We start from the raw sequence: 25494 nt of genomic DNA, 5'->3' as shown, positions 1-25494 counted from the left end.
TTTCATCTTTAATATTGTCATTCTTTTAACAAAGGGAAAAAGTTGAGATGTAGAGAACTTAGTGGGTTACAGAATACAAACCTTACTAGATACAGGAACACAGAAAAATCACTTTAAACTCTCTCAGCCTGTTTCTTAATCACTAAAATGAAGATATGAATGATTGTAATACCTGCTTTAAAGTGTTGTTGTGAGATTCATATAATGGACAACAGATAAAGTGCTCCACAAACCTTAAAACCATTATTTTCTGTTCAGTCCTGTCGGACTTTTCATGATCCTCTTTAAGATTTTCTTGGCAAAGATGCTTGCCATTTTCTCCTCCAGCTCATTTTACAGATGAGGAACCTGAAGTAAACAGAATTAAGTGATCTGCTCAGGGTCACATAGCTAGTAAGTATCTGAGGTCATTTTTGAACTTGGGAAGATAAGACTTCTTGACTTCAGCCAGGCCTGGTACTTTTATCAACTATGCTGACACAGCTATTGTTAAATAACAATAAATATAAATATCTATATATAAAATAAGCTGCTTTTCCTATTTTGCTATACACAAACCTGAGGATAAATAATGTTGTTTAAGTTTGTAATTTATGAGTTCAATCTTTGCAGAACTGTTAACCTCTGCCATCTTTCTCTAACCACTTTGTCATTTAATCTCATTTAATTGGCTAGGGTAGCTGATTTTTGAAGGGAATTCTTTAGTAGTTGTAACTTTTTTCATCCTCTTAAAGAGATATCAATTATCATTTATGTGATTTCCTAGATTGCTAAATTATAGTTTTCATGTGTGTATTTTATTTCAGGAATATGCACGGAAAGCCCTTGACTTTCTCTGGGAAAAAAGACAGCGCAGCAGTAATTTAGTAGGAGTAACTATTAATATTCATACTGGAGACTGGGTACGCAAAGGTATGTAAGTTGCCAGTTTTTTCATCACAATTTCATTATCTTCTTAGAGTATTTTGGGAAGTGATGGAATCAGTCTTTTCCTTTGCAGCCCTTGGAGCTTTAGCTATGGTGTTTTATGTTTTATTTTGCCTTTTTTTTTTTTTTTTTAACTGGAATCAAAATCACAATATAGCTGGAGCTTTTCAAGTATTATAATTGGTCCTTATATCCCAGTTCACCTCATGTATTAAAGTGTACTTAGTCTTGATAATTTAGCAATTCTGTCTAGTGCCACAGCTTACTGACTGCTGTTTTTCCTGGTGACATTTGCATAACATTAGGTGCTAGATCCTAAGGCCACACCAAGCATGAGATACATCCTTGCTTTCATGAGACTTAAAATCTAATGAATAGCTGTGTTATTTGAATTTCACATGAAGGGACTTATTAGAAAAGGTGGGGGTTTTCAGAATTTGAACTTGACACAAAGGCAATTTGATCTTGAGGGAAAAAGACAATGCCTTACTAACTTGTTCATGTAAAAGGTCAGAAACGGGAATGGCCATTGTTTAAGTAATTGAGTATGCCAGAGGGCTGCAGCAAAAGATTTGTGTATATGAATCTCCAGATACAGTCAGCAAATCTTTTTTGATTAAAAGAAGGGGCTACTGAGGAGGGTTTGCATCTCCTAAGCAGTGCCATGGGCATGGGGAAGAGCATCTTTCTTCTGGGAGGAATTCTTTTACCTGGCACCACCTGTCACCAATTCCGGAAGAAAGGTGGGAAAATAGAGAAGGAATGCTTGTTTAAAATTTTGTTTGAATCTCCATTTTCTTAGTAATCCTTGTAAGCAAAAGAAACCCAGACCGATGAACAAGATCAGGATGATTTTAAAGGAATTAATAAGTGATTATAGAAGGTCCTGTAACATAAAAAACGAGACTTTTAAAAGGCGCAAATGTGCCCTCTGGTGGTGCTTTGGTTTAATGTCCTATTAAGAGTTTGTCCTTTTTGTCTTAATCATGTAATCTCTGTAAACAAGTCTTTTATCTCTCAATTTTGAAATGTTGTTAGAGAAACACTATTTTTCTCCCACAAAAATCACAAATTATCTCTAAAAAGTTATTTCACTGTTAATCTGCTATTATTTTTATTTATGTGCTTAATAATTCCCTTTTCTCTGTTAACATACCAGTATCCTTATTTGGCCTCTGTAAGTACTGGAGTAACTTCATTTATATTTTGCATCATTTTGACAATTGTTTTGAATAGGCTTATTTGAATTCATTTTTCATAGATAGTGGAGTTGGAGCAGGAATTGATTCATACTATGAATATCTATTGAAAGCCTATGTCTTACTTGGGGATGACAGTTTTCTGGAAAGATTTAACACAGTAAGTTTTTTCACCATTTAATTTTGTAAAATTTGTAAATTTGTAAAATTTTTAGATTTAAAGTAAAGTACTTGTCAGTTTTTGACAGAATTCTTTTTATGTAGTCATGAAATTTGGCAGATTTGTTCACATAAGTGTGACACAAGTAACTCAGTTATCTTTGGTGATGTTAGGGCCAGGTTTTTTATCGATAATTGAAATACATATTCCAGAAAATTAATTTTAATCAGTAGTTTTAGTCTCAGTCAGTTTCTCTCTCTTTCTCTCTTTTAACTTTAGATCTTTTATCAGAATTGCTGAAAGGGGAAATGGATGGACTATAATCTTATTATAATTCTCTCTCTTTGATTGTAGCAATTTCTTACAACCCAAATGATCTGGGTGTTAATGAACAACAACAAAACTACTGAATGGATAGGATGTTAGAAGGAGATAATTATATTTACAGCAGCACTGTGTCAGTATAAGGAACTCTTTATTAATTTCCTAGTTTCTTGGCTTGATAGATATAAGTAACTTCCTGTGACACTTGGACATTGGTTGATTTGCTCAGGATCACATGGCTAAGGGGTGTCAGAATCAGGATCCCACTTTCCTGACTGTCCAACATTTTGCCAGCCTATCACACTGTCTCTCATTAAGAAAACATTTTCTTATCCTAAAAGAAATTAAACAACAAAGAAAATTGAAGGGAAAGGAAAAGAGAACCCCATCCATCAGAATAAGCAGGAAGAAGTAGAAATATTAACAGAAATTTATGTTCATATTATTGAAACCTTGGTCATCAACAGCAAACAGGTTAATTATTTTATATACTTGATTTAAGAAAGTATAGGAAGGTATACTTTATTTTGGAATGATTCTATTAAAATGATTAAACTTTCAGCACTGAAATTGATTCAGCTTTATACATTTTTCTCATTTAGGATATAAAGTCAAGCTTTTTATTGCAATATTAGAATAATACATAACTTAGAAACCCTCCAATCCAACTCCTTCATTTTATAGATCAAATCTGAAGATGATGTCCAGAGAGAGCTTACTCTATGTTGTATAGTTGCAAACTTTGGTGGCAGGTTTTGAAGTAGATCTCTGATTCCAGAGCTCATCTTCTTTCCCAGATATTTCTGTAATCTGAACGTCTGAGGTTCATTGAGCTTAAACAACTTGTCCAGAATTGCTTGTTTGACTGTTTATTCTTTCTCTTGCTCTTATTTCATGAATTTTTTTTTTTTTAAAGCACTATGATGCCATAATGAGGTATATCAGTCAGCCCCCTCTTCTGCTTGATGTGCACATCCACAAGCCAATGCTAAATGCTCGAACTTGGATGGATTCTTTGCTTGCCTTCTTCCCAGGTCTGCAGGTAAAAAGAAATTGAGCATTTAAAATTTGCATTAAATCATACCATTAAAGTGAAATAAATACTATTAATATTAATTCACATTCTCTAAAAACAAAAGTCACTGAAAATTGTTTCATCCTTATTTTTCAATGTAAACAGTAATGGAATGTAAATGAAGTAACAAATAACCATTGTCAAATGCTAGATACCAGCTAAATACTCCTTTGTTTCTTTAGGAGTAGACAATGATAATAGCTTGTCTTTATTTGGATGAGTAATGAATGAATGAAAAAAGCACTTATTAAGCTCTACAAGTACATTTACTGTGAACAAATTAAAAAACAAAACAAAACTAGGTTGGTCCTTTGATTCTTAGGATGTAGCAACAAGGCAGGGAGTAATTCATCTTCTTTCATCATTTTCTTTTCCATTTGAATGGTGCCAAGGATTTTGTTGTTGAGAACTTTCTTTGCCTTGTCCGGTAGTTGTAGCTATCAAGAAGACAAAATAATAAAGACTTGGCTTGCAATACTACCAATAAGAATGAAGAAGAAATGCAGGGCAGAGAGATTTTCAAGGAAGAATAGAATGCAGGGCAGAGAGATTTTCAAGGAAGAATAGACAATATTTGGTTACTGTGTTTGGGAGTGAAGAAGAAAGTTTTTGGACATAAATGAGTTGAGAGAATGATGGTGACATTGAAAGAAAGATAAGTGGAGGAAGGAGTCAGATCAGGTTTGATTTTTATGTGAGCATAGGATTTAGAACTGAAAAGGACCCTTAGAAATTATCTTAGCACCTTCATTTAAAGATATTATACAATTTTTTCAAATTCAAATTCGCAGTCAGTTAAGCTGTGGTTCAGACCCAGGCCTTCTGATTCTTGTATCCAGTATTTAATTATGTGGATAAATTACCTTCCATTGCATCCTATTTCCCATAGGGAAATGACCCTGGTATTAATAACATCATACTTTAAAGCAACTTAGCTAACCTAACTACTTTTAAACCCTAAATCTTCTAGATAGATATATCCTGTAGCTAGTTTTTGATTTCTGTTGATATTTTTGAAATTGGAATAGATCATCAATAAATATATAAATGTATCTTCTCTGAGAGGGTCAATAATATCTATGCTTAAACCAAGTTAAATGACAAACAGGATCACATGGATTTAGGGGTTGCCTCTGAAAAGGCTTCAAGCAAAAAAAGGTTGGTATTCACATTTTTTAAAAATGAGCAAATTAATTTGTGTGGTTTTGCATGATGTTGATCACAGTGATTTAGCTAGCAAAATGTATATGCTATATTAATTTTTATTCTATGATTTCTAGGTTTTAAAAGGCGATATTAGACCTGCTATTGAAACTCATGAAATGTTGTATCAGGTGATAAAAAAGCACAATTTTCTTCCAGAAGTAAGTAACAAAAATCATAGCGATCACAATACATTATTTTCAAAAGAAAAAAAGTATTTTGTGGAAGATGTAGATATTATAGTATAATTGTTTTCTATTTAAACTTGTAATTTTCATGTTTTCACATTCATGCATTATCGATAGATGGATTCCTCTGAATGAGAGAAGCCATCAGTTTTTTATACAGTTACATGTATATATTTTTGACATTCTTCTCAAATAGCTATTTATTTTTGTGAAATCTTGGTGTTGGATTAGATTTGATTTTTAATAACAAGTTATGTGTATGATAACTATCTTACCAATTTAAATATGCTGCCACTAGACTTAATTTTTAGTATCAACTTTAAAATTCCTGGTAAAAGGTAGAATTCAAGTTTCCAAAAATGTATCTAAATTGTCTTGTCTTAAAACTATTTGATTAGTTGCTTGGGAAGAATTCTTCATTCACTGTATGTCCGAAAGCTCTCTTGAAGTTTATGTAAATTGGTCTCCTAGTTCACTTAATCAACATGCATTTATCAAGTGCCAGTCACTCTGCTAATTGCAGAGTATATAAAAAAAAAGGGAAAAAACACAATATCTGCTCTTAGGGAACTAACAGTTTAATGGAAAAGGCAAACACAATAGTTGGGAGATAATCTCAGAGGCAAAGCACTAAGATTAAGAAGGACCAGGAAATACTTTTTGTAGCAGATGAGATATTAGCTGAATAAGGATGCTGAGAGGTGGAGAAGAGAAGGAGGGAGAGAATTTTAGGTATGGGAGACACTGGTGAAAATTGCTAAAGTCAAGAAATGGAATGGCTTATGGAGGAATGGCAAGGAAGTACTTTTCATCACATTATTTCCTAGAGGTCTTCATGGTTTCCTTTGAAGCTGCCTGTTTCATGAATTCTTATGGCCTAATAATATTCCATGTACCTTGCACAATTCACTTAGTCATTTCCCAGTAGAACTATCTCCTTAATGTCCTGTTTCTGACTATCACAAAAATAACTGCTGTAAATGTTTTTGTGTACATCTAAGTCCTTGTCCTCTTATTTCTTTGAAGTTTAGGCTCTGTAGATAGTATATAGAGTACCCTCAGTTTGTAATCAAATAATATATACTGATTAATAATATAGATTAGTTTGGGCATAGTTCTGATTTGTTTCCCAGAATGGCCATAACCATTTCACAGCTCCTCTACCAGTGCATTCATAGACCTGTTTTCTTGCAGTACCTCTAATGTTGGTCATTTTCCTCTTTTGTCATCTTTACCATTCTAAACTGTGAAATAGAATCTCAAAATTGTTTTAATTACATTTTTCTAATTTGTTAGGGCAGTTTTTGATATGGTTATTAATTGGATTTTTTTCTCCTTTAAATTTTGATCATTTAATCTTATAAATTTGAAGTTTTGTTTTTTTTTTAAAGAAATGTTTATTTCCTCTTCATACATAATATGTTTATGTTTTTAATTGAGTGTTGTATATCATCTGTAATATTCTAAGCTATTTCAAAACTATTTAGAATTTGCTAATTTTGTTATGGATTTTTACATCCAAGTTTTATCTGGTATGTACTTTTAAATTTTGTTTAGGCTTTTACTACAGATTTCAGAGTACACTGGGCTCAGCATCCCTTAAGACCAGAATTTGCAGAAAGTACCTACTTCTTATATAAAGTAAGATAATTTTCTTTCTTTCCTCCCCATGTCCTCATATCCTTTTATATATTTTGCCATTTGACAATGACAATTGAATTTTCAAAATCCTTATTGAATATTTCATTGGGTGAGTGTGTCACTGTTTAATGAATGGTTATTGGAAGATATCATAGATAACATCATCTGCTTTATCCATACATCCAAAGTAGAAGTTTGTTTTTGTCTATTTAAGAAATGTAGTAAATTTTATGTGTTTAACTGAACTCAAATTATTTTTAGAAATAGATTTTACTTAATAGATTATGTAGCATATTTTATACATTATATATATATATATTATATATGTTTTTTTTTTTTTTTTTTTTTTTTTTTTTTTTTTTTTTAAATAGGCTACAGGGGATCCTTACTACCTCGAAGTAGGGAAAACACTTATTGAAAATTTAAATAAATATGCTAGAGTGCCTTGTGGGTTTGCTGCCATGAAAGATGTTCGTACTGGAAGTCATGAGGATAGGTAAAATACTCCTAGCCTTTTTCTTCAAGTTAATGTTTACGTTACTTAAAACACTTGCATTAAAGTTTAAATAAATTTTACCACATTGACAAAGTTTCCTTAAGGAAATAAACTCTTTAGAGAACAGCTCTATACTTTTTGTAATAACTTAATTGTTTAATGTTTATTAATTAACTTGTAATTAATAAAATAATGTTTAAATCTTACAATATGAGTATCAGAAATGAGGGTATTCTATTCTTATAACATTTAGAAACAAAATAGCGTTTAAAAGTGATCTGAAATTGGGTAGTTTTTCTAAATAATGAGTTTAGCACAAGATAAGCAGCATCATATTTAATCACCTTATCCCTAGTTGTGGGTAGTGTTTAGTCTCCCTTTTGTTCTGTTGTTTAGCCAAAAAAAAAAAAAAAATTTGCTGGCAAGTTTTGTTCTTCTGTGAGACCCTGTGATAGAATATTTTAATAATAAAAAATGTGCTGTGGTAGAATATCATATGTGGTAATGATAGTTAACATATATGACTTTGAGCTTTGTCAAGAATTTTTTTTTATATCACATCTCTGTGAGGTAGAGAATATGCATGTTATTATTTCGAATTGGGATAACTTGAGGAACTGAGACCCAGAGAGATTAAATGACTTGGACCAAAGTGAAGAAAAGGCTTAAACTCAGCATGTTTAGTACCACAGTAGTGCTTCTTGTATGGAAATATACTTGGATCACATGATTAAATAGCCAGAATACAACTGAAGATCCAGAAATTAGTACACAAAAAAAGTCACCAAGCAGCCAAATGAAGTTCACAAAATGCATATGCATCCTTCATGGGAGAAGCCTTCATTCAGAGCCTATTTTGGACACAGTTCTATAAACTAAGGGTTCTGATCTTGTAGTGGAGTAAAGATAAGATGTTTTAATTGCTATTGTTACTTGGTCCTAATTGTTTGGTTTTTGACTCATTAGCATTTTCTTTTGACATTTGAAGTAAGAGATGAATATTTTTAATAGTTTCGCATTGACTTATGGTATTAGTTACAGAGGAATAATCCATTAAGGAAGTCAGGTCAGATGATCTGTCTCTGCTTTATGAGAGTAAACCTAAATCTGAAGGTGAAGTGACTGACTAACTAGTAGTTGTCATATGATTGATTGACAAACCCTTAGTAGAAATGGTAAAACAGAGGCTTTTGAATCCTAACTCCTACACTCTTTAGTAGGACTAGAAGAAGCAGACCTTGCCCTTCTTTTCTCATCTTTAAGGCATTGTGATTCACGTCAATTTTTCTGGCTCAAAATAAAATTAGAGCTAAGACTGGCAGCGACATTCTGGAATCATTAGAACTTTTTTAAGAATTCCCTTATAAATTTTAAATAGGGTTGCATATGGATTTTAAAAAATGACTTTGCATTGGCTGTTAAGCTTTTTGGAAGTTTTAAAACTGTATTTTTTTATATTTAGAATGGACTCTTTCTTCTTGGCTGAAATGTTTAAATATCTTTATCTCCTATTTGCTGATAAAGAAGATATTATTTTTGATATAGAAGATTACATTTTTACAACAGAAGCTCATCTATTACCTCTTTGGCTCTCTACTACAAATCAAACAGTCTCTAAGAAAAACACAGTGAGTTACCTTTCTCAATTAAATATTTTATTGTCATTTGTACTTGTAGCCAAACAGATAAATCTATCAATGGGGTTATTTAATTTCACTATAACATTTTGGTTTCTATAAAAGTTTTTTATTTTATTACCAGTTGTTTCACAATATTTTATTGAGAGTGTTGTCTTTCTTGGTTAAAATTTTATTTTATTAGATCATGATATGTTAAAGGAATGATTAATTCCTTTTTTTTTTTAACTTCTGTTTTCTTACAGACTACAGAATATACAGAACTAGATGATAGTAATTTTGACTGGACATGTCCAAATACTCAAATTCTCTTCCCAAATGATCCAATGTATGCCCAGAGCATTCGTGAACCTTTGAAAAATGTGGTGGATAAAAGCTGTCCTCGAGGTGTTGTGCGAGTGTAAGATAGATTTTCATTTAAATCAATATGAAATTTTGAATAGTTAAAAGAGCTGGTCATATCTGGTAGGGGACTAGGAAAATGGTTATAATAATAATGGTTTGATGGGAAAATGTACAGTTCTATGGTTAAAATTGGTAATTTTATTTTTGTTTTTAATGTAAAATTTTTATTTTTTATAGAAATATATGAATGGCAACATTAGGAGTTCTTTTGGTTAGTGCTATCATTTTTTAAATAGAAAAATGAACAACTCAGTTATTAATATATAGCTGTATTTTCTGTAGCTCTGTTTTACACAAAATAATTTTTTCAAGTCCATTCACCAATTCATTCATTCAGGAAATACTTACTGATTGCTTTGTGGAAACTGAGCTTCATAAATCAATCAGGCAAGGCCTTTACTTTCAAGGAGTTCACAGTTTTGAAGTGAAAGTGAAAATTAAGTGAAATGCATTTGAAGTGAAATGCATTCAGAGTAGGACTAGATAAATACACGCCATCTATAAACATTCTATTTATAAATTTAGGGGGAAAAAAATTGCCTTTGTGATGGAATTGCTGAGAGTTGATGACACAGTCATCTTTATGTCATTCCTGTCAATTTTAATCCTGAGAATATTATTTACTCATTAAAAGGGGAAAAAAAACCCAAACCCCTTAAACAAACCTAAGGCAACTCAGTCACTTCCAGCAATCACACTGATAATCTGAGGCAAAAGAACTCGGGTATAGACATAATCATGTAACAAAAATGTCTGTTTCTTGCTATTTAAATATATATATATATATATATATATATATATATATATATATATATATATATATATATATATATATATATATATATATATATATATATATATTATATATCTGTTTCTCATTATTTAAAATATATAATTGTAATCCTGGTTTATTATTCTTAGCAGAGAGGAGAGTTTTGGCAGTGGACCTAAGCCCCCATTGAGAGCCAGAGATTTCATGGCCAGTAATCCTGAGCATTTAGAAATCTTAAAAAAGATGGGAGTTAGTTTGATTCATCTCAAAGATGGAAGAGTGCAATTGGTCCAGCATGCAATTCAAGTAAGACTCTGCTATGTTAATTAAAGATATTTTTTCCAATACTTTTAAAATATCTTATTAGCATTAAATTAAAACAATTAAAGTGATATCCAGAAGGTTTCAATATGCCATTTGAATTGTGAAATTTTGTATACTGGATTAGAATCTTAGTTCAGCCTTTTTATTTGAAAGTTAAAGAGGCAGCTAGGTGGCACAGTGGGTAGAGCAATATCCCTGAAGTCTCAGACACTTAACACTCCCTAGCTGTATGACCCTAGGCAAGTCACTTAACCCCATTTGCCTCAGCCAAAAAAATGGGCCGTAGAGTTGTTACTTGGCTATTTTATATATGTTATACATATTATTTTTAACATGTGTTGTTTTTTAATTTCATTCATTGGGCCAAAGCAACTAAACTAATTGGCATTTTCAGAAATATTAAATTCTTTGTGCATTTTTTGGCTTGCCTGTTAAGTACTGAGTTTATTTTGTAAAATTATATTAATCTCATCACTTAAAAGTTTTTTGTAATATCTTGTTGAATAGAATTTTAACAGTTATACTATATTTTGTACTTCAGAACTATTTGCATTTAAGTGAGCCATTGAATTACTTACATTATTAATATATTCAGTTTGAATAAACTACTACACATGTAGATAGTTTTTTGTTGTTGCTGGATGTTAGCTTATAGCCTTGGGAAAGAAGAATTATGTGGGAAATCAGTGGGTTCATTCTTTAAGAGAAGCAGTTATAGAATTTTAGTAGGAAGGTACTTTAAAGGCCATTTAGAACAGCCTATACCTAAACACTGTATTCTCTCCACCACATTCCTTTAAAGTATTCATTCAGTGTTTGAAGACCTACAGAGAGGAAACTTTCTACCTCCCTTGCTCCCTGTGGCAGGCTATTTTTCTTTAGAATAACCCTAATTTTAGGAAATTTTTATTTCACAAGATGGAGCTTGGTGACTCCATCTATTGTTCATAGTTCTGCCTTCTGGGATAATTAGTAGAGTAGTAGGCAAAAGAAAGCAGAATATGAAAATCATGATACTCCATCCCTAATAAAGAATGATTCAGAAATGAATTCTTCTGTCCTGTTGTTGATGGCTTCTGGTAAAAAAAAAAAATCCAAACTGATTAACTTAAGAATGATGTAATATAATGTAGAAGTATTTTTTATTTTTAATACTGGGGAGATTATACATATGTTTGGAGTATGTGAGAAAAAAGCATAGAGTTCAGCATCAATAGCACCAAAAAATAAAAATCTTTTGTAGAAAATGTAAAGTCATTAATTTTCCATCTAAAGCTGTTTCATTTTCATTTTAGGCTGCAAGTTCACTTGATGCTGAAGATGGTTTGCGATTCATGCAAGAGATGATTGAGTTGTCTAGTCAGCAACAGAAAGAACAACAGTTACCACCTCGAGCTGTTCAAATAGTTTCCCATCCATTTTTTGGCAGAGTAGTATTGACTGCAGGGCCAGCACAGTTTGGGATGGACTTGTCTAAACACAAATCAGGGGTATGTGTATATCACACGTATCTTATAGAGTATCTAATGCTTTTTGATTTTTTCAAATACCATCCACAATGTATTTTAACAAAAATAATAAATGTTCACAAATCCAAATTTGAACATACTATATTCAAAAAAATTAAGATTTGAGTGTGCTAAATAAACTTTTAAAAATGTAAATATCACCAGAATAATTTTTGTCACTCATTGCCTAAAAATTTGCTTTTCTGTACCTCCTAAATGGAAAACCTGTTCTTTGCTGCTCTTTTGGATGATATATAGAGAATATGATTCCCTTTTTTTTTTTTTTTTTTTTGGGTAGTCTTTGGCCTTATCATATAGAAGGTTAAGGTGTACTTAGTATTCATTCTAAGGTCTTAAGTGCCTAGCTTTGGTAGGCAATTCATGTTCTAATTAATCTTTTATAAAGTTATTGAAGCATTCAGGAAATTTGATAAAATTATGGTGGATTAAAAGTTTGTTTTGTTTTTTAAAGAAACTTTGTGTATGCAGCATTACCAGTCAATCAACAAATATTCTTAGGAGTCACATAATTTTCTGCAAGGCTTCTGAAACATAGTAATCAGTTATCTCATTGCTTTTTGAACAACTTTAATTCATTTATTCATTTAACATATATTTTAAATATCTACTCTGGGCAGTGTGTACCTTGTTTACAATCAGGGAAGTCAAGATCTCTATTCTAAGTAGTTTTAATATACTTGATGTGCTGGTTGCTAATTTCTTTTTATGTTGAACCATAATCCTAGCTTAATAGATATCAACTTCAATTGTGCTGTTAGTCCTAGTACTGAAGCTACACGAGAAGTAAACATAATCTTTTTTTTTTTTTTTTTTTTAATATGTGATAGCTTCAAAATATTTGAAAAAACCTGTTATGTTCTTTCCTCCATCTCCTTTTCCTAACCAGTGTCAGGACTTCTTTTCTCTATGCTAATCCTGTCCTTAATTTCTTCAGTCATTGCCTATGACGTGGTTTGGAGTTCCTTCATTATTCTAGATAGTCTCCTCTATATATTCTAGTTTTTCAGTGTTCTTAAAATACTGCATCTATAATAAAAATGTAAGTCTTCTGATGTGGTTTCACTGAAAAGAATGGAGTCAGACCAATGTAGCCATTAGTTACATAGATAACCTTTCTTAAAACATATTAATCTCAACAATGGAAACATCCTTCTATTGGTGAAGTACAAGATTATATTTCCTTTTTTGGTATTATGTCATATTAGGCTTATATTGAATATAATTCATGGTCTTTATCATAAATTGTGCTCTTAAGCCACATTATATCCTTTCTTTGCAGTTACTTTTTACTTAAATTCAGGGCTTAAAGACAACAATTTCTTTTTTATGAAGGATCTTTATATCTTTTTATATACTTATATATTTTTCAAAATCTTTTACATATGAAAGTTCAGAAGCAAATCAAACAGTCTGTTCAGTTAATGAGCTCACCATTGTTTGAGGTCATAGGATATTAATAATAATAAAAAAAAAAAAAACTTAAAGCCTTCTTATCTAGTTACCTCATTTGAAAGGTGAGGGAAATTGAGACCCAGGGAGATTGGGATTTGCCTATAGTAACACAGATAGCAAAAGCCCCCTTTGGGATTTGAAATTAATTCCTTTTTTCTCCAAATCCTGTACTTTTTTGTACCATGCTACCTCCCAGGTATTTGAAGCGGTTTGAAGATTATTTTTCAAAGTTATTATATACTTTGCATAGTTTCATTTTGGTTTTCTTAAAAACTAGTTGGGAATTTGGGAATTGAGTTGGAAATTTCATAAAAACAAAATTTCTTGAAATGCTGATATGTTTTTGGTAGAATACAGAATGTTTGGATTGAATTTAGTATATAGACTCACATTTATATTAATCTGAAGTCTTTTTTTTTTTTTCTTTTTTTAAATAACTTCTGCTGAAATTCTGCTCATTGGAGCAATAAAGAAGAAATTTCTTTTCTTTTTTTTTTTTTTTCCCACATGCTAGTCTTCAACTGTTTCAGGACAAGCTGTCTTGTTTTACTTTAGTTTCATCTTCAAAGCTAAATATCCAAAATTCCATTGCATATCCTTCCTGATAACCTGCTTTTAAAGTCCTTGTCATCCTGGTTGCTTTTTTCTGGTTAGTTTGTCAGGATCCCATTTGCAATCCAAATTAATTAACCCAACAAATACTTATTGAACACCTAGTCTGTGCAGAGAGGTGTATTAGACACTGAATTGATGGCCAGTGATCAGACTAATACAATCATGGAAATAATAAGTACTCTGAAACAAGATATTTTCTGGTTTGTTCTTGTGATGTAATGTAATCCAAAAATTAACTTAAAATGTGCAAGTATGATATAATGTATGTGAATGAAATGAGTTCTATTGAATCCTTCTTTAGGAAGAAAGCCTCAAATATTGTATTTAATTATTACTCTTGAATTACTTGAAGAGTTAAAATTCTTTGTTCTAATCATATTTTTAATCACTTGTTATATATTTCAAGACAAGAGGATTTGTTGCAAGCAGTAAACCGTACAATGGCTGTTCAGAGATTACTAATCCTGAAATGGTGATGGGGAAAATTGCTTTGATGCAAAGAGGCCAGTGTATGTTTGCTGAAAAGGCTCGGAACATCCAAAAAGCTGGAGCTATTGGTGGCATTGTTATTGGTAAGCAATTTTTTTCTCTTATTACTTGATCAGAATAATTAAGCACATCATTTAAATACTTTTAAATTTACTTTTTTTAGGGACCTTATTAAATTTCTTGCTTGTAAATTCAATTTACCTTTTTTTTATAAGTAGATATGCCAGTGGCATAGCTTTTGGTAGTAACTAAGAACAGGTATCTCATTAAGGCACAGTGACTGTTGCAGGAAACTCACATCTTTGAACATACTTCTATGTCCCTTTACCTTCAATAGTTTTAAGCATCACAAGGGGCGGAAAGGGAGTTATAGCACATTGGTATAAAAGATTTTTGATGGGTTCGTTCAGATTTTATCTTGCCTAGTTACCATAGCTCTAGCTCATCAATCGTTTGAGGGGTTAGTAGAGTCAAGTGAATTGTTTTTAAACAGCGGAGTAATTTAGGGATGTTCCTAAGCAAGATCCCAGACATTAAGGAGAGGTTGGATAATTGAGGAATAGAAAAATGATGAAACAAACTTCTGTAAGAGGCGAGAGAGATGGAACCAGGTGTATAAGGAGAAGGACTGGCTTGGGCAAGGACAAAAGTGAGCTTTTCATTCCTCTGTGGCAGAGGAAGAGGAAGACAGGATGAGGTAGATTAATTTTGAAATCTAACTTAGGGCTGGGGCAACTAATTGGCGCAGTGGCTAGAGCACTGGCTCTGAAGTCAGGAGGATCTGAGTTCAAATGTGGTCTCAGACACTTAACACTTCCTAGGTGTATGACCCTGGGCAAGTCCCCCCCCAGTTGCTTCACCAAAAAAGAAAGAAAAGGAAGGAAGGAAGGAATCAGGGAATCTAACCTAGGGCAGGAAAGGGAGGAAAAGCGAAGGATTCAAATGGAGGGGATGTCCATCAATTGGGGAATGTCTGAACAAATTGTATATGATTATGATGGAATATTATTGTGCTATAAAAAGTGATGAGCCAGATCTCCTCAGAAAAACCTAGAAAGACTTCCATGAGCTCATGTTAAGGACTAAGTGAAGAGGCAAATAAATTCTCTTAGAGCCTCCACCGCATGTCCTTAACAAGCTCATGCAAAGTGAAATATACTGTGTATAAAATAATTGCAGTATTGTAGGATGATCAATTATGAATGAATTTGCTGTTCTCAGCCATACGTGTCATATTAGATAACCTCAATTTGTGGTAGACCTAGGTAGGTGGCTTCTTTGAGCATCAGGTAGGACCACATATGTTAATTGCCAAAGACAGGCCAGCTTTATTGGCTCTCATGGTGACCATGGAAGCAAGAAAAGAGAGAGAGACACTATTGTTTAAGGTTTGTAGCTAAACATTCTCTATTTAAGTTCTGAAACTGCATACACTCAGGAAACAAAAGGCAAATAAATCAGTCAGTACATGAAGAGACAATGTATTTTTGGGATCCAAGAAGAAACTTGGTATCCCCTAGTGATATGACCTCATACCTTTGCCAACCTGTATCCAGGATACCTGTTCCCGGTCCTTCTAAGTTATTGCCACTCTGCTGGCTGGCACTTAAAAGGGGTCAAAGCCGTGTCAAGATGGCCTTGAATCCTGCAGTTAAGCAGGTATGTGGGCCTGGAGAGGCACACACATGAATGAGATCATAAGAATTCCTTCTGAAGCAAATCCAAAAAGTAATAATTGAGCTTTTGCTTGCTGCCCTTCTGGATCCGCCATCCAACATTCTAACTGCCCTTCCCAGTCATCTGCAAATTTGAGAAGCATTCCATCTATACATTTATCCAAGTTATTGATGAAAATTTTTCATAGCACAGGATCAAGGACAAATCTTGAGGGACTTCACTAAAAACTTCCCTCTAGGTTGAGAGTGGATAATAATTAACTATTTGATTTGGGCCATTCCAATACTTCCAGATATATCTGGCTGTGCCTTTTGCTTTCTTTCCTGTTTGTAGAAAATATTTAGTCATATGCTTTGCTAAACTTAACAAACTCCATCTTTGTGGAGTATATCCCCTGATTTATCAGTTCAGTGACTCTGTTAGGAAAGAAAGTTAGCCCCTCCATACAGAGAAAGCTGCAAAGATTCTTAGGATTACTGTGGCCTTTTCTAGTGAATGCTTGCCGGGAGACAGGTACATGCTAGAGTTGGCTAACTCTGCAAACTCCATTCTCTTCATTTTTTTCTTTTCAGACTCTTGGATTTCTTGCTTTTTTGCCATTCATATTGTCATTCTTGTACATTTTCAACTTAATTTAAACTTCATAAAGTATAGAATACTTATGTTGTTGTTGTTGTTTTTTTTTTTTTTTCTTTACTTAAAAAATCCATAGGATTTGAGGACTTCATTTGAAGGTGATAAAAATGAATTAGTTTGCTAAGTAGTATCTGGAAATTTCACATAGTTACTTGAGAAAAAGAAAAACTCTTTTAAGATTTTCTAGTTCAACTTCCTCCTTTTGAAGCCAAGGGAGGCCCATAGAACGTAACTGACTTCAAAGTCATACAAATAAAATGGTAGAAGTGTCTTTTGAACATGAGTTTCTTGACTCCTAGTCCGACTCTTCTATTATTAGTTCCTCATTGAGGTCGTTTACATCAGAGACTTAGTTTTTTGTCATTTGTACAAAGTGTAAATGAAATTGCTTAATTATAAATATAAAATATTTAACATATCACTTTTTCTTTTTTAAAAATTGCTTTCATTACCTAAGAAAAACTTTATAACAGTGAATGAAAAGTTTTCCTTATTATATTAAGCATTGCAGCTGTTAATGCAAAACATTTAAATTTCTTCAGTTTTTTTTTCATATCTATTCTATAGAATCCGATACTAATTGCTACAGGAATTAGGGAAGAAATGAAAACTATTCTTGTACAGTTTTTCTGTTACCCAAGGTTATTGGAACATGGTGAAAATAAGATGTAAATGACTTTGAAGGACAACTACTAGAAATGTGAAGATCAGCCACTGGATTTTCCCTCTATTCCCCCCTCTAAAATGGTGACTAATTCATCAGTCTTTTGATCATTGAGTAGAGGGGAGCACACTCATTTTGTTTTGTCCTTTATAAAAGTGGAAACTAAAAAAAAAAAATAAATTGAAAATCAGTGAACCTTGGATCTTATTCAGACAGTTTTAAGCTAGTAGTTTATGATGTTTTATGATGATAGTTTGATTCAGTTGTGTATACAAAATAAAGGACAAAAATCATGGTGGGTGCATGTATTTATGAAAAAGTGTTTTCAAGTTTACTGTGTTTATCATTGGGTAGATGACAATGAGGGGAGCAGTAGCGACACTGCCCCTCTCTTCCAGATGGCTGGTGATGGAAAGAATACAGATGATATTACAATCCCTATGCTGTTCTTATTCAACAAAGAAGGAAATATTATATTGGATGCAATCAAGGAATATGAGGAGGTAGAAGTGCTTCTCTCTGATAAAGCAAAAGATCGAGGTAAGGACAAAGTCATTAGTTTTTTATGCAGGTCAACACTAGCTCTGATTGATTACAAAGTAAGTTGCAGTATTTTCTTTGTAGATAAAAATAGAAAAATATTGTTTTAAAAGTACTATATATCTTAGTACTTAAAATAAGCTGAAATAAGCTTTCCTTTTTGCCTTCTAGTTTTTCCAAATTTTTAGGAATATTATAAAAATTATGATTCATCGATGTTTTATATTAGTTGTCATAGTGTTTTGATATGTATGTATGTAGTAGTAGTTTTTAGGAATCTGAAAGCATCATTTAATGTCATATGCACCATTTACTCATTTCCATAACCCAAAGGGGAGGCACATTTTTTTACTGTAGTGCTCAAAATGCAAGGAACTGCTGACTCAAATAAGGCCATGTGTTCTTCATGTCTTGTTCTTCACTCTAACCAGTCAAGAAGAATTATAAATATCTACTTCTGTGATTCTTTCTTTCTTTCTTTTTTTTTGATAAAGCTTTTTATTTTCAAACATATGCACAGTTTTCAACATTCACCCTTGCAAAATCTTGTGTTTCAAATTTTTTTCTCCCTCCCTCCCCCTACCCCTTCCCCTAGATGACAAGTGATCCAATTTGTGTTAAACATGTGCAATTTTTCTATACATATTTTTACAATTATGTGATTATTTCTTTACCCCAGAGTTCTTAATAAACATCCAAATGGAGCTTTTAAATTGAGTAGTTTTTCAGGTGAGACTTCATAAACTAGATTCTCTAGGCTGATCTGATCATGGTATAGTGGAAATTTTATTTCTGTGATGGTCTTAAATTATTGTCAATTGAGAGTTTTTTTCTACGTGCTAATATTTCCTAGTGAGTAAGAACAGAACAAAGTGGTTTTCTAAGCTGATTTCTTTGTGGTCACTTGTTTTGAATCTTGGATCCATCCCTTTTCATTCATTCATTTGTTTACTTCAAACACAGGTGAATTAATTCTTTTGATTATTTAATGCATTTTCTTTCTCCTCTCCCCTTGCCCTTTCTGCTGCTCTTGGAATTTCAGCAACAATATTTAAAGGTAAAATGCTTCCAAACTACATTTTTGATAGCAGTAAGTATCTTGAATGAATAGTCCTCAAGTTAATGTATCAAGTTGAAAGCTGTTTTTTAAAATGACATTTTATATATATATATATGTATATATATATATATATATATATATATATAAAAGATATTGTCACCAATCTCTGTATATGTAACTAATAAATATATTATTTACTATTTGTGTATAAATACCAATTTTTATTACAGTATTTTAAAAAAAATTCTTCTGTAATTTTAGCTTTTTTTTTCCCCCCCTAAAGAATGTACTATTTTTCAGTGAGTCCTTTTTGGAAGATAGTGTTTTCATAGTCTCAGGGTGGATGTGAGCTCATCTATGTAGTAGAAAAAGAGTTCCTAAGTAGTATTCCTTTATGTAGTAAAATAGCTTTTTAATGTCTTATTTGTAGTAAGAAATTCCTTGTTCTTGAAAAAAATCTTTATTTTAGTACTTTTATTTTCTGTAAACCATACATTTACATAATTGAATCAACATTAGGTTTCATTATAATTAAAGTTCAATATTTATCCATGTAGTAAACTAAAATTACCACAGGATAGTGGATTAAAAAGAATAGCATGACTGACAATAATTAAAAATAATTTTAATTTGGGGGCAACTATATCCTGCTCTAACAGTCTGTTACTAATTGAAATTCATTGTAGTAGTTGTCATTCATTTGTTCCTCCCACTATAGTGAAGTCTGTTTGAAGAGCTTACTTTTGGGACTCCCTTAGACCTGCATGAATGATAAGACAGCACTATATACTACTAGGAAGACCACTGGCTTTGTTGTTGAATTAGAGTAAAGAGATCTAAGTTCCTTCTCCAACACTGGATATGTATGAGTGGGCAAATCATTAAACCTCAATTTCTCCCCCCCTCCCCCAAGCCCAAAATGGGGAAGGTAATATTTATACAGGGTTTCTGTGAGGAACAAATGCTTTCTCAACTTAAAAAGTGGTATAAATTTTGAGTTGTCTTAGTAGCTTAAATCTATATTCTTCAATATTACCTTGCTGATTTTGAATAGGCATTATAATTATCAGTTCAGTTTTGAATTGATTTCTGATATGTGTCTACTCCTTGTTTGAAAGAAACAAGAAAACATTTGCATATAGTGCACGATTGCATCTTTTTCTAATATCTCATTCTCTGAATTTTTTTTTTTTATAAGGAGATATGAAATCTTATGTTCCTTAAGTCCCAGGGAAGAGCCCATTGGTTCTTTATTCATTTTCCCTAATTAAGCATTTGTTGATTATTTATTTCCTCATTCATAACATTGTGCACAATAATTTATTTCTGTTGCTTTTTCTGTCATCACAAGCCAGCAAGAAGTCATGGATGGAATTTCAGTGCTTTTTAACCATTTTCTTATAGCATTCAAACATCTTTATATCTTTTATTGAGGTTTCATTGTGTGTGGGGCATTACTAAAAGTATAATCTCATTTTTAGACTACCATTTGGATTTGAGAATTATTAAATTCAAGATAGAATTCACTTTTGGAATAATAGCATATGCCTCCCTGGGTTATTGTGAGCAAATGAAATAATAATTGTAAAGTACTTAGCATAGTACCTGACATAGTAACTGCTGTGTGAATGTTAGCTGCTATTTATTATTGTTAACATCATTAGTACTATTTCAGTAGTGACAGATTTTTCTCTTTCATGAAAGCTCTTGAATGTTGAAGACCCTTCACCAAAACTATGATTTATCTCATACAATTAAAATTATGAGATCTTAAGGATTTTCTAAATATTATTGCATTATACTTGGATTATGATGGGAATTTTAGCTAAAAAGAAAATATTATATTGTTATAAAAGTATACATATAGCTGTTTTCTTGTATTGAGGTTTTCTTTAGTGTAGGACTTTTCTTAATTGATAGTTTGATAAGTCATTTGCTTTTTTGTGGAGAGATGATATGATTAGGTGTATATTTTTACAAAGTTTTATTTTTTTACTGATAAATATCAATGTCATGTTTTTAATTCATTGAATATTTGTGTCTTTCAATTTTATAAGTAAAGCATTTTTTTGGTGTGAACTTGTTTAGAAAATAATATTGAATATTTTAATGATTATATTGTTAATGCAATTTTTAACAGAATTGACCTATGTCAGTTCTCAGACCCTTTGGCTTTTTAAAATTGTTAACACAGGAAAAATTAATTTGCCTTTGAAGGGATAAATTTGGTATAAAGTAGTATTATTACTTTGTACTTCCTTTTAAATCTCATGAAGCTTTTTTTTTTTTTATTCTTTTAAAGATCTGGAAGTAGAAAACATGGAACAAAAGTCTTCTGAAAATGATTCTGAGAATCAAAAATCTGAAAAGACTACATCAGGTTCTCAGGACCTTAGTTCAGTCAGTCAGGAGTCTATAGAAGAAAGTTCTCCTATTTCTCAACCAGAGTCTGTACCTCCTGCTGATGTGGATAGTTCTAGCATTTTGTCTTCCAAAGAAGATTCCTGTCCCACTGAAAACCACGAGACTGCAATCCATGACAGTGAATGTACAGAATTAGATAACCAGCCTCAAGAACAAACAAAAACTGAGGAAGAATCTAGCCCTAATGTTAGCTGGGACAATAAAGTCCAGCCTATGGAATCCATATTAGCAGACTGGAATGAAGATATAGAAGCATTTGAAATGATGGAAAAAGATGAACTATGACTCACAAAAGAAATCTTCTGGTGGGTATTTAAAAAGGGAAAAAAAAGGTGAACTTTGGTTAAGGTAGACCCTAATGCCTAGGAAGGCTCTCATGTGGGAGTTGTTAAATATGGTGATCGAGCAACCAGGTTCTGACTGGATTATTTAAAAATCCTAGAAATCCAGTGCATGCTATGTTAGGATTGGCCTTGTTTAAAACTTTTTCCCATTAGAAAGAAATGGGAGCTTGCTGTTTTCCCCTCCACACATGGCGGCATTGCAACACAATGATAGCATATCTCAGATTTAGAAGTAATGGGCATTCCTGGGCATCGGGTTGACCCAGCCACTGAAAGAGAGAAGCATGAATGCATTTGGTTAATGTAATAGCCCTTATTACCTCCTGGCACTAGAGTTTTGAGAGGTGGAAGTTGGGTTGCCTTGTGAAGACAAAGGTAGGTAAGTGCTGTGAGCATTCAGGATTGTGCTGCCTTACAAATACCACTACAATTGGTAAAGTTTGTTACAAAGCAAATATGTTTATATTAAGAACATTTTTGCTCGTTATTTTCATTTGTTTCTTTTCACTGGCAAAAGAACAAGGTGACTTGGGTGTTTCTTCTTGACATTGCCCTTTTATACAAACCAAAGGTGAAGCTAATGTGCTTTCTCAGTGAATTTCTCTGCATGGAAGCCAATCAGTGGGACCAGGCAAATAGGTCATTGGAACGCGTTATGGGAAATGGTCGCTTAGTACTCTTGAAAAACAGGGCCAAAAAAAAATACAATTTTGCAATACAAACTTCCTTTTGGGCCTGCCATGGTAAAAGCTTTTAAAGCTATAACTACTCATTAACACTAGAAATTAGTGTTGTTCTCTGTTGTAGACTAGACCACAAGTCTTTTTCAGTTCATTTCTCTTGAAGATGTTACCTCTAAACATCATCAGCCTTATAATATATCACACTTTTAGTATGCAATTTGAGCCATAAGGCCAGTATTACCAACAACTGATTACATTTTATTCCATATGTCCAGCTTATTAGAGCCATGATAAAACTATGGTGGTGATATATAAATCCAGGGATAACTGGTTTTGTTTTGTTTTGTTTTTTTTCCTTTGAGGGCTTTTACTTTTAAAGTTACAATTAGGGCTATTCACATTTTCTGTTGAATCATGTTTTTCTTATAAGTAATTCTTTTGAATAGGTACCAGAAAATTTGTGGTCATCTATGAGTTTCTTCACACAATAGCAACTAACGCATAGCTTTAAGAAAAATTTTATTTTGTGGCAATCTAATATTAGCCACATTAACAAGTGTTTGGTTAATTAACTTTTGATTTCTCTAGACATCTTGTTTAGCAGTAAATCATGGCTTAATTTTATGATTCTGTCCAAACATTTATGAATCAATTTAAAAGTTTATAAGAAAGGGTTAAATCTCTTCTTTCCCCCTTTAAGCCCTCCGCCTACCTTTTTATCATTTGGCAAAATGACTTTTTTTCTTTATGTACAGTTTTGTGGTACTGGTGAACTTCTAACGGTATATTCAGCTATTAATCAGAATAGCTGTCTGGCATTTGTAGTTATGTATATTCATGTACAGTATGACTTAGATCCCAGATAAATGGTGTATTCTTTTGTAAGGGGGAAGTAATTGCTTTTAAAAAAATTCTAGTTAAACATAATTAAGGCAGGAGTAAATTAAATCTAACGAGAGTTCACTTTAGAAAGAAATTGGTAGCAAACAAGATCTTCACTGGCCCTTATTTAAGTCTTAACTCCAAAGTAGTCTTTCTGCATGTGAAATTTGGTGAAGGTAAAGCTTCATACTACAGAATAAAGCAGGACAGATAAAGTGCTTTGTCAATCTTGATTTTAAAACTGCCAAAACAGTTGAAGTTTAATAGTACTTGATTTGCCTTGATGTAAGGGGGCTGGGGCTTGGTGAGGAGGAGCAGATGGTCTTCCAAACTTGGACTATGGGAGCCTTATGTGCACCACTTTGATTGTTGTAGCTTAGAGCCGTTACTTCCAGAATCTAAGCTTTCTGAATTACCAAAACAAAGTAATTCTTTTCCACCAAGAACCCAGCATTGAAGGGAAATCATCAGTGAGTGAAGACCCGCTTGCTGCCACATTTCTCTCCTTTGGCCAGTAGGGGGACCTCTTTCTTTTCTTTTGGGTCAGAAAGGCACTCGTTCACTTGTTTTAAGGATTTGACTCATTTAAAAACAATTAAAACCTTGATAAATTAAGCCAGCTGCTTTAAACAATTACAGTTTTTAAATTTATCCTTAGGATAATAAGGTAGTTTTCACCTCATATAGCCCAGTTATGTCATTGGCTATAATTTGCCAGCATTAGGGTCTTAAATAATTTATCATACTGCCACAAAATAGTCTTTTATTTCATTAAGAAGAAACCCCAGCAGTATCAAGTAAGGTGTTTTTTTTTTGTTTGTTTTTTTTTTGTTTGTTTTTTTTAACATACTCGTATAGATTGTTTCCTATAAATTTGGGAGACTTTAAAAAAAAAAATCCTGAACTTAGAAATATCTGGTCTACTACCTCAGTTAAATGTTGACTGCCTGGAGGTTGAGCTGAAGTGATCACCAGAGCCATAAAAATAGTTTGACCAGGAGGAATTTGCACTCTGTTTACAAACCTGGAATCAAGAATTTTAACCTGAAAATTAAGTTAGACATGAAGGAAAAGGGCAGGAAGCAAAAGGGGATAATTTAATTCAGGTATTTTCACATTTAAAAATATAGAAAGAAATAACCTAATAGAAAACAACTAGAGTCTCAGCCTGCTTATAACTGTTCTTTGAACCATTAGCATCAATCTTCAGTAATTTTTCTTTGAAACTTCCATTTATAAGAGAATTATAATTTATCAGATGTGGTTGAATGGGGTGCGGGGGGGTTGTTGGTATATATTTTATAGACTCCCAATGACAGTAGAGTTCTTTTATCAGAACCAATCATTGTAACATTTTCCTTAAATATTGGATCAGTTAAAATTAGAGTTTAAAATCATACTCTCTAACTTAAGTCAGTTCTTATTCTCTTAAAGATATTTATTGTCTACTTTTATTTATCATTTTGTAACTGTTTTACAATAAAGTTAACATTTGTTCTCCTACCAAACCCAATGTCCAACTCTGCAGAAAGCTCAGCATTAATCAAATGTTGTTCATAATTTAGGGGTGGGGGTGGATAAGAAACCTAGTAAATATTCCAATAGTTTGTTTTATGCACAAGGCTTCAGTCAGAACATAGAAAAAAAAAACATTCTGTGAATGAAATATTGTATGTTCAGATTTTATAAAAGACATTTTTAAAAGCCCAATTTACAGCCGTATATTTTCTTATAAATGTAATTTATGAAAAAAGATGTCTGTACTAACAGGTGCTGTAACACTACTGTTGGATTTTACTGTTTGGTGATAAATGTATACAATATTTCTAAGGAAAACTGTGTACTGTGATGTAAAAGTCTGGGCAGAAATGTATATAATCCTTGTATATATAATTGTGTATTTGATTATAATTGCTGATTGTAAAGATTTAATAAAATATGTAAATATTCTAATCAAGTTTTTCTTTGAATCTTTAGTTTATCTTGTAGCTTTTGCAGAAAAGTCATATATTGGATGTTGTCTTGAAAGTTTTCCTGCTGTCCTTACCACATTTCTTTTACTAATTCAGATTTAAACAATTTCCTGTGGAGTTAATTAAGTTCTAAAAATAGTTTAACAAAAAGCATTTTTATCATCTCAGCTAGTAT

General features: G+C 32.3%; 1 protein-coding gene across 5 annotated transcripts in view; it reads left to right on the top strand.

The window, feature by feature from the left end:
* EDEM3 (ER degradation enhancing alpha-mannosidase like protein 3) overlaps positions 1 to 22489 on the top strand; it is a 51357-nt gene extending 28868 nt beyond the window's left edge. For 2 of the 5 annotated variants that reach the window (XM_074308581.1, XM_074308580.1), the window contains 14 exons: positions 807 to 912; positions 2189 to 2286; positions 3527 to 3652; positions 4966 to 5049; positions 6634 to 6717; positions 7089 to 7213; positions 8676 to 8841; positions 9096 to 9250; positions 10177 to 10333; positions 11647 to 11841; positions 14354 to 14519; positions 17768 to 17953; positions 18996 to 19043; positions 21316 to 22489. In XM_074308581.1, coding sequence (XP_074164682.1) covers positions 807 to 912; positions 2189 to 2286; positions 3527 to 3652; positions 4966 to 5049; positions 6634 to 6717; positions 7089 to 7213; positions 8676 to 8841; positions 9096 to 9250; positions 10177 to 10333; positions 11647 to 11841; positions 14354 to 14519; positions 17768 to 17953; positions 18996 to 19043; positions 21316 to 21722 — 2103 coding nt within the window. In that variant the 3' untranslated portion in view covers positions 21723 to 22489. The remainder of the gene's footprint in view (positions 1 to 806; positions 913 to 2188; positions 2287 to 3526; positions 3653 to 4965; positions 5050 to 6633; positions 6718 to 7088; positions 7214 to 8675; positions 8842 to 9095; positions 9251 to 10176; positions 10334 to 11646; positions 11842 to 14353; positions 14520 to 17767; positions 17954 to 18995; positions 19044 to 21315) is intronic. The other 3 variants (XM_074308576.1, XM_074308579.1, XM_074308577.1) reach the window with 3 other exon arrangements.
* Positions 22490 to 25494: the final 3005 nt, after the last annotated feature.

The sequence above is a fragment of the Sminthopsis crassicaudata genome, chromosome 4 (genome assembly GCF_048593235.1).
Source record: "Sminthopsis crassicaudata isolate SCR6 chromosome 4, ASM4859323v1, whole genome shotgun sequence".
Taxonomy (NCBI): domain Eukaryota; kingdom Metazoa; phylum Chordata; class Mammalia; order Dasyuromorphia; family Dasyuridae; genus Sminthopsis; species Sminthopsis crassicaudata.
Note: the sequence above shows the minus strand (reverse complement) of the source record. Positions and strands in the feature narration are given on the sequence as shown.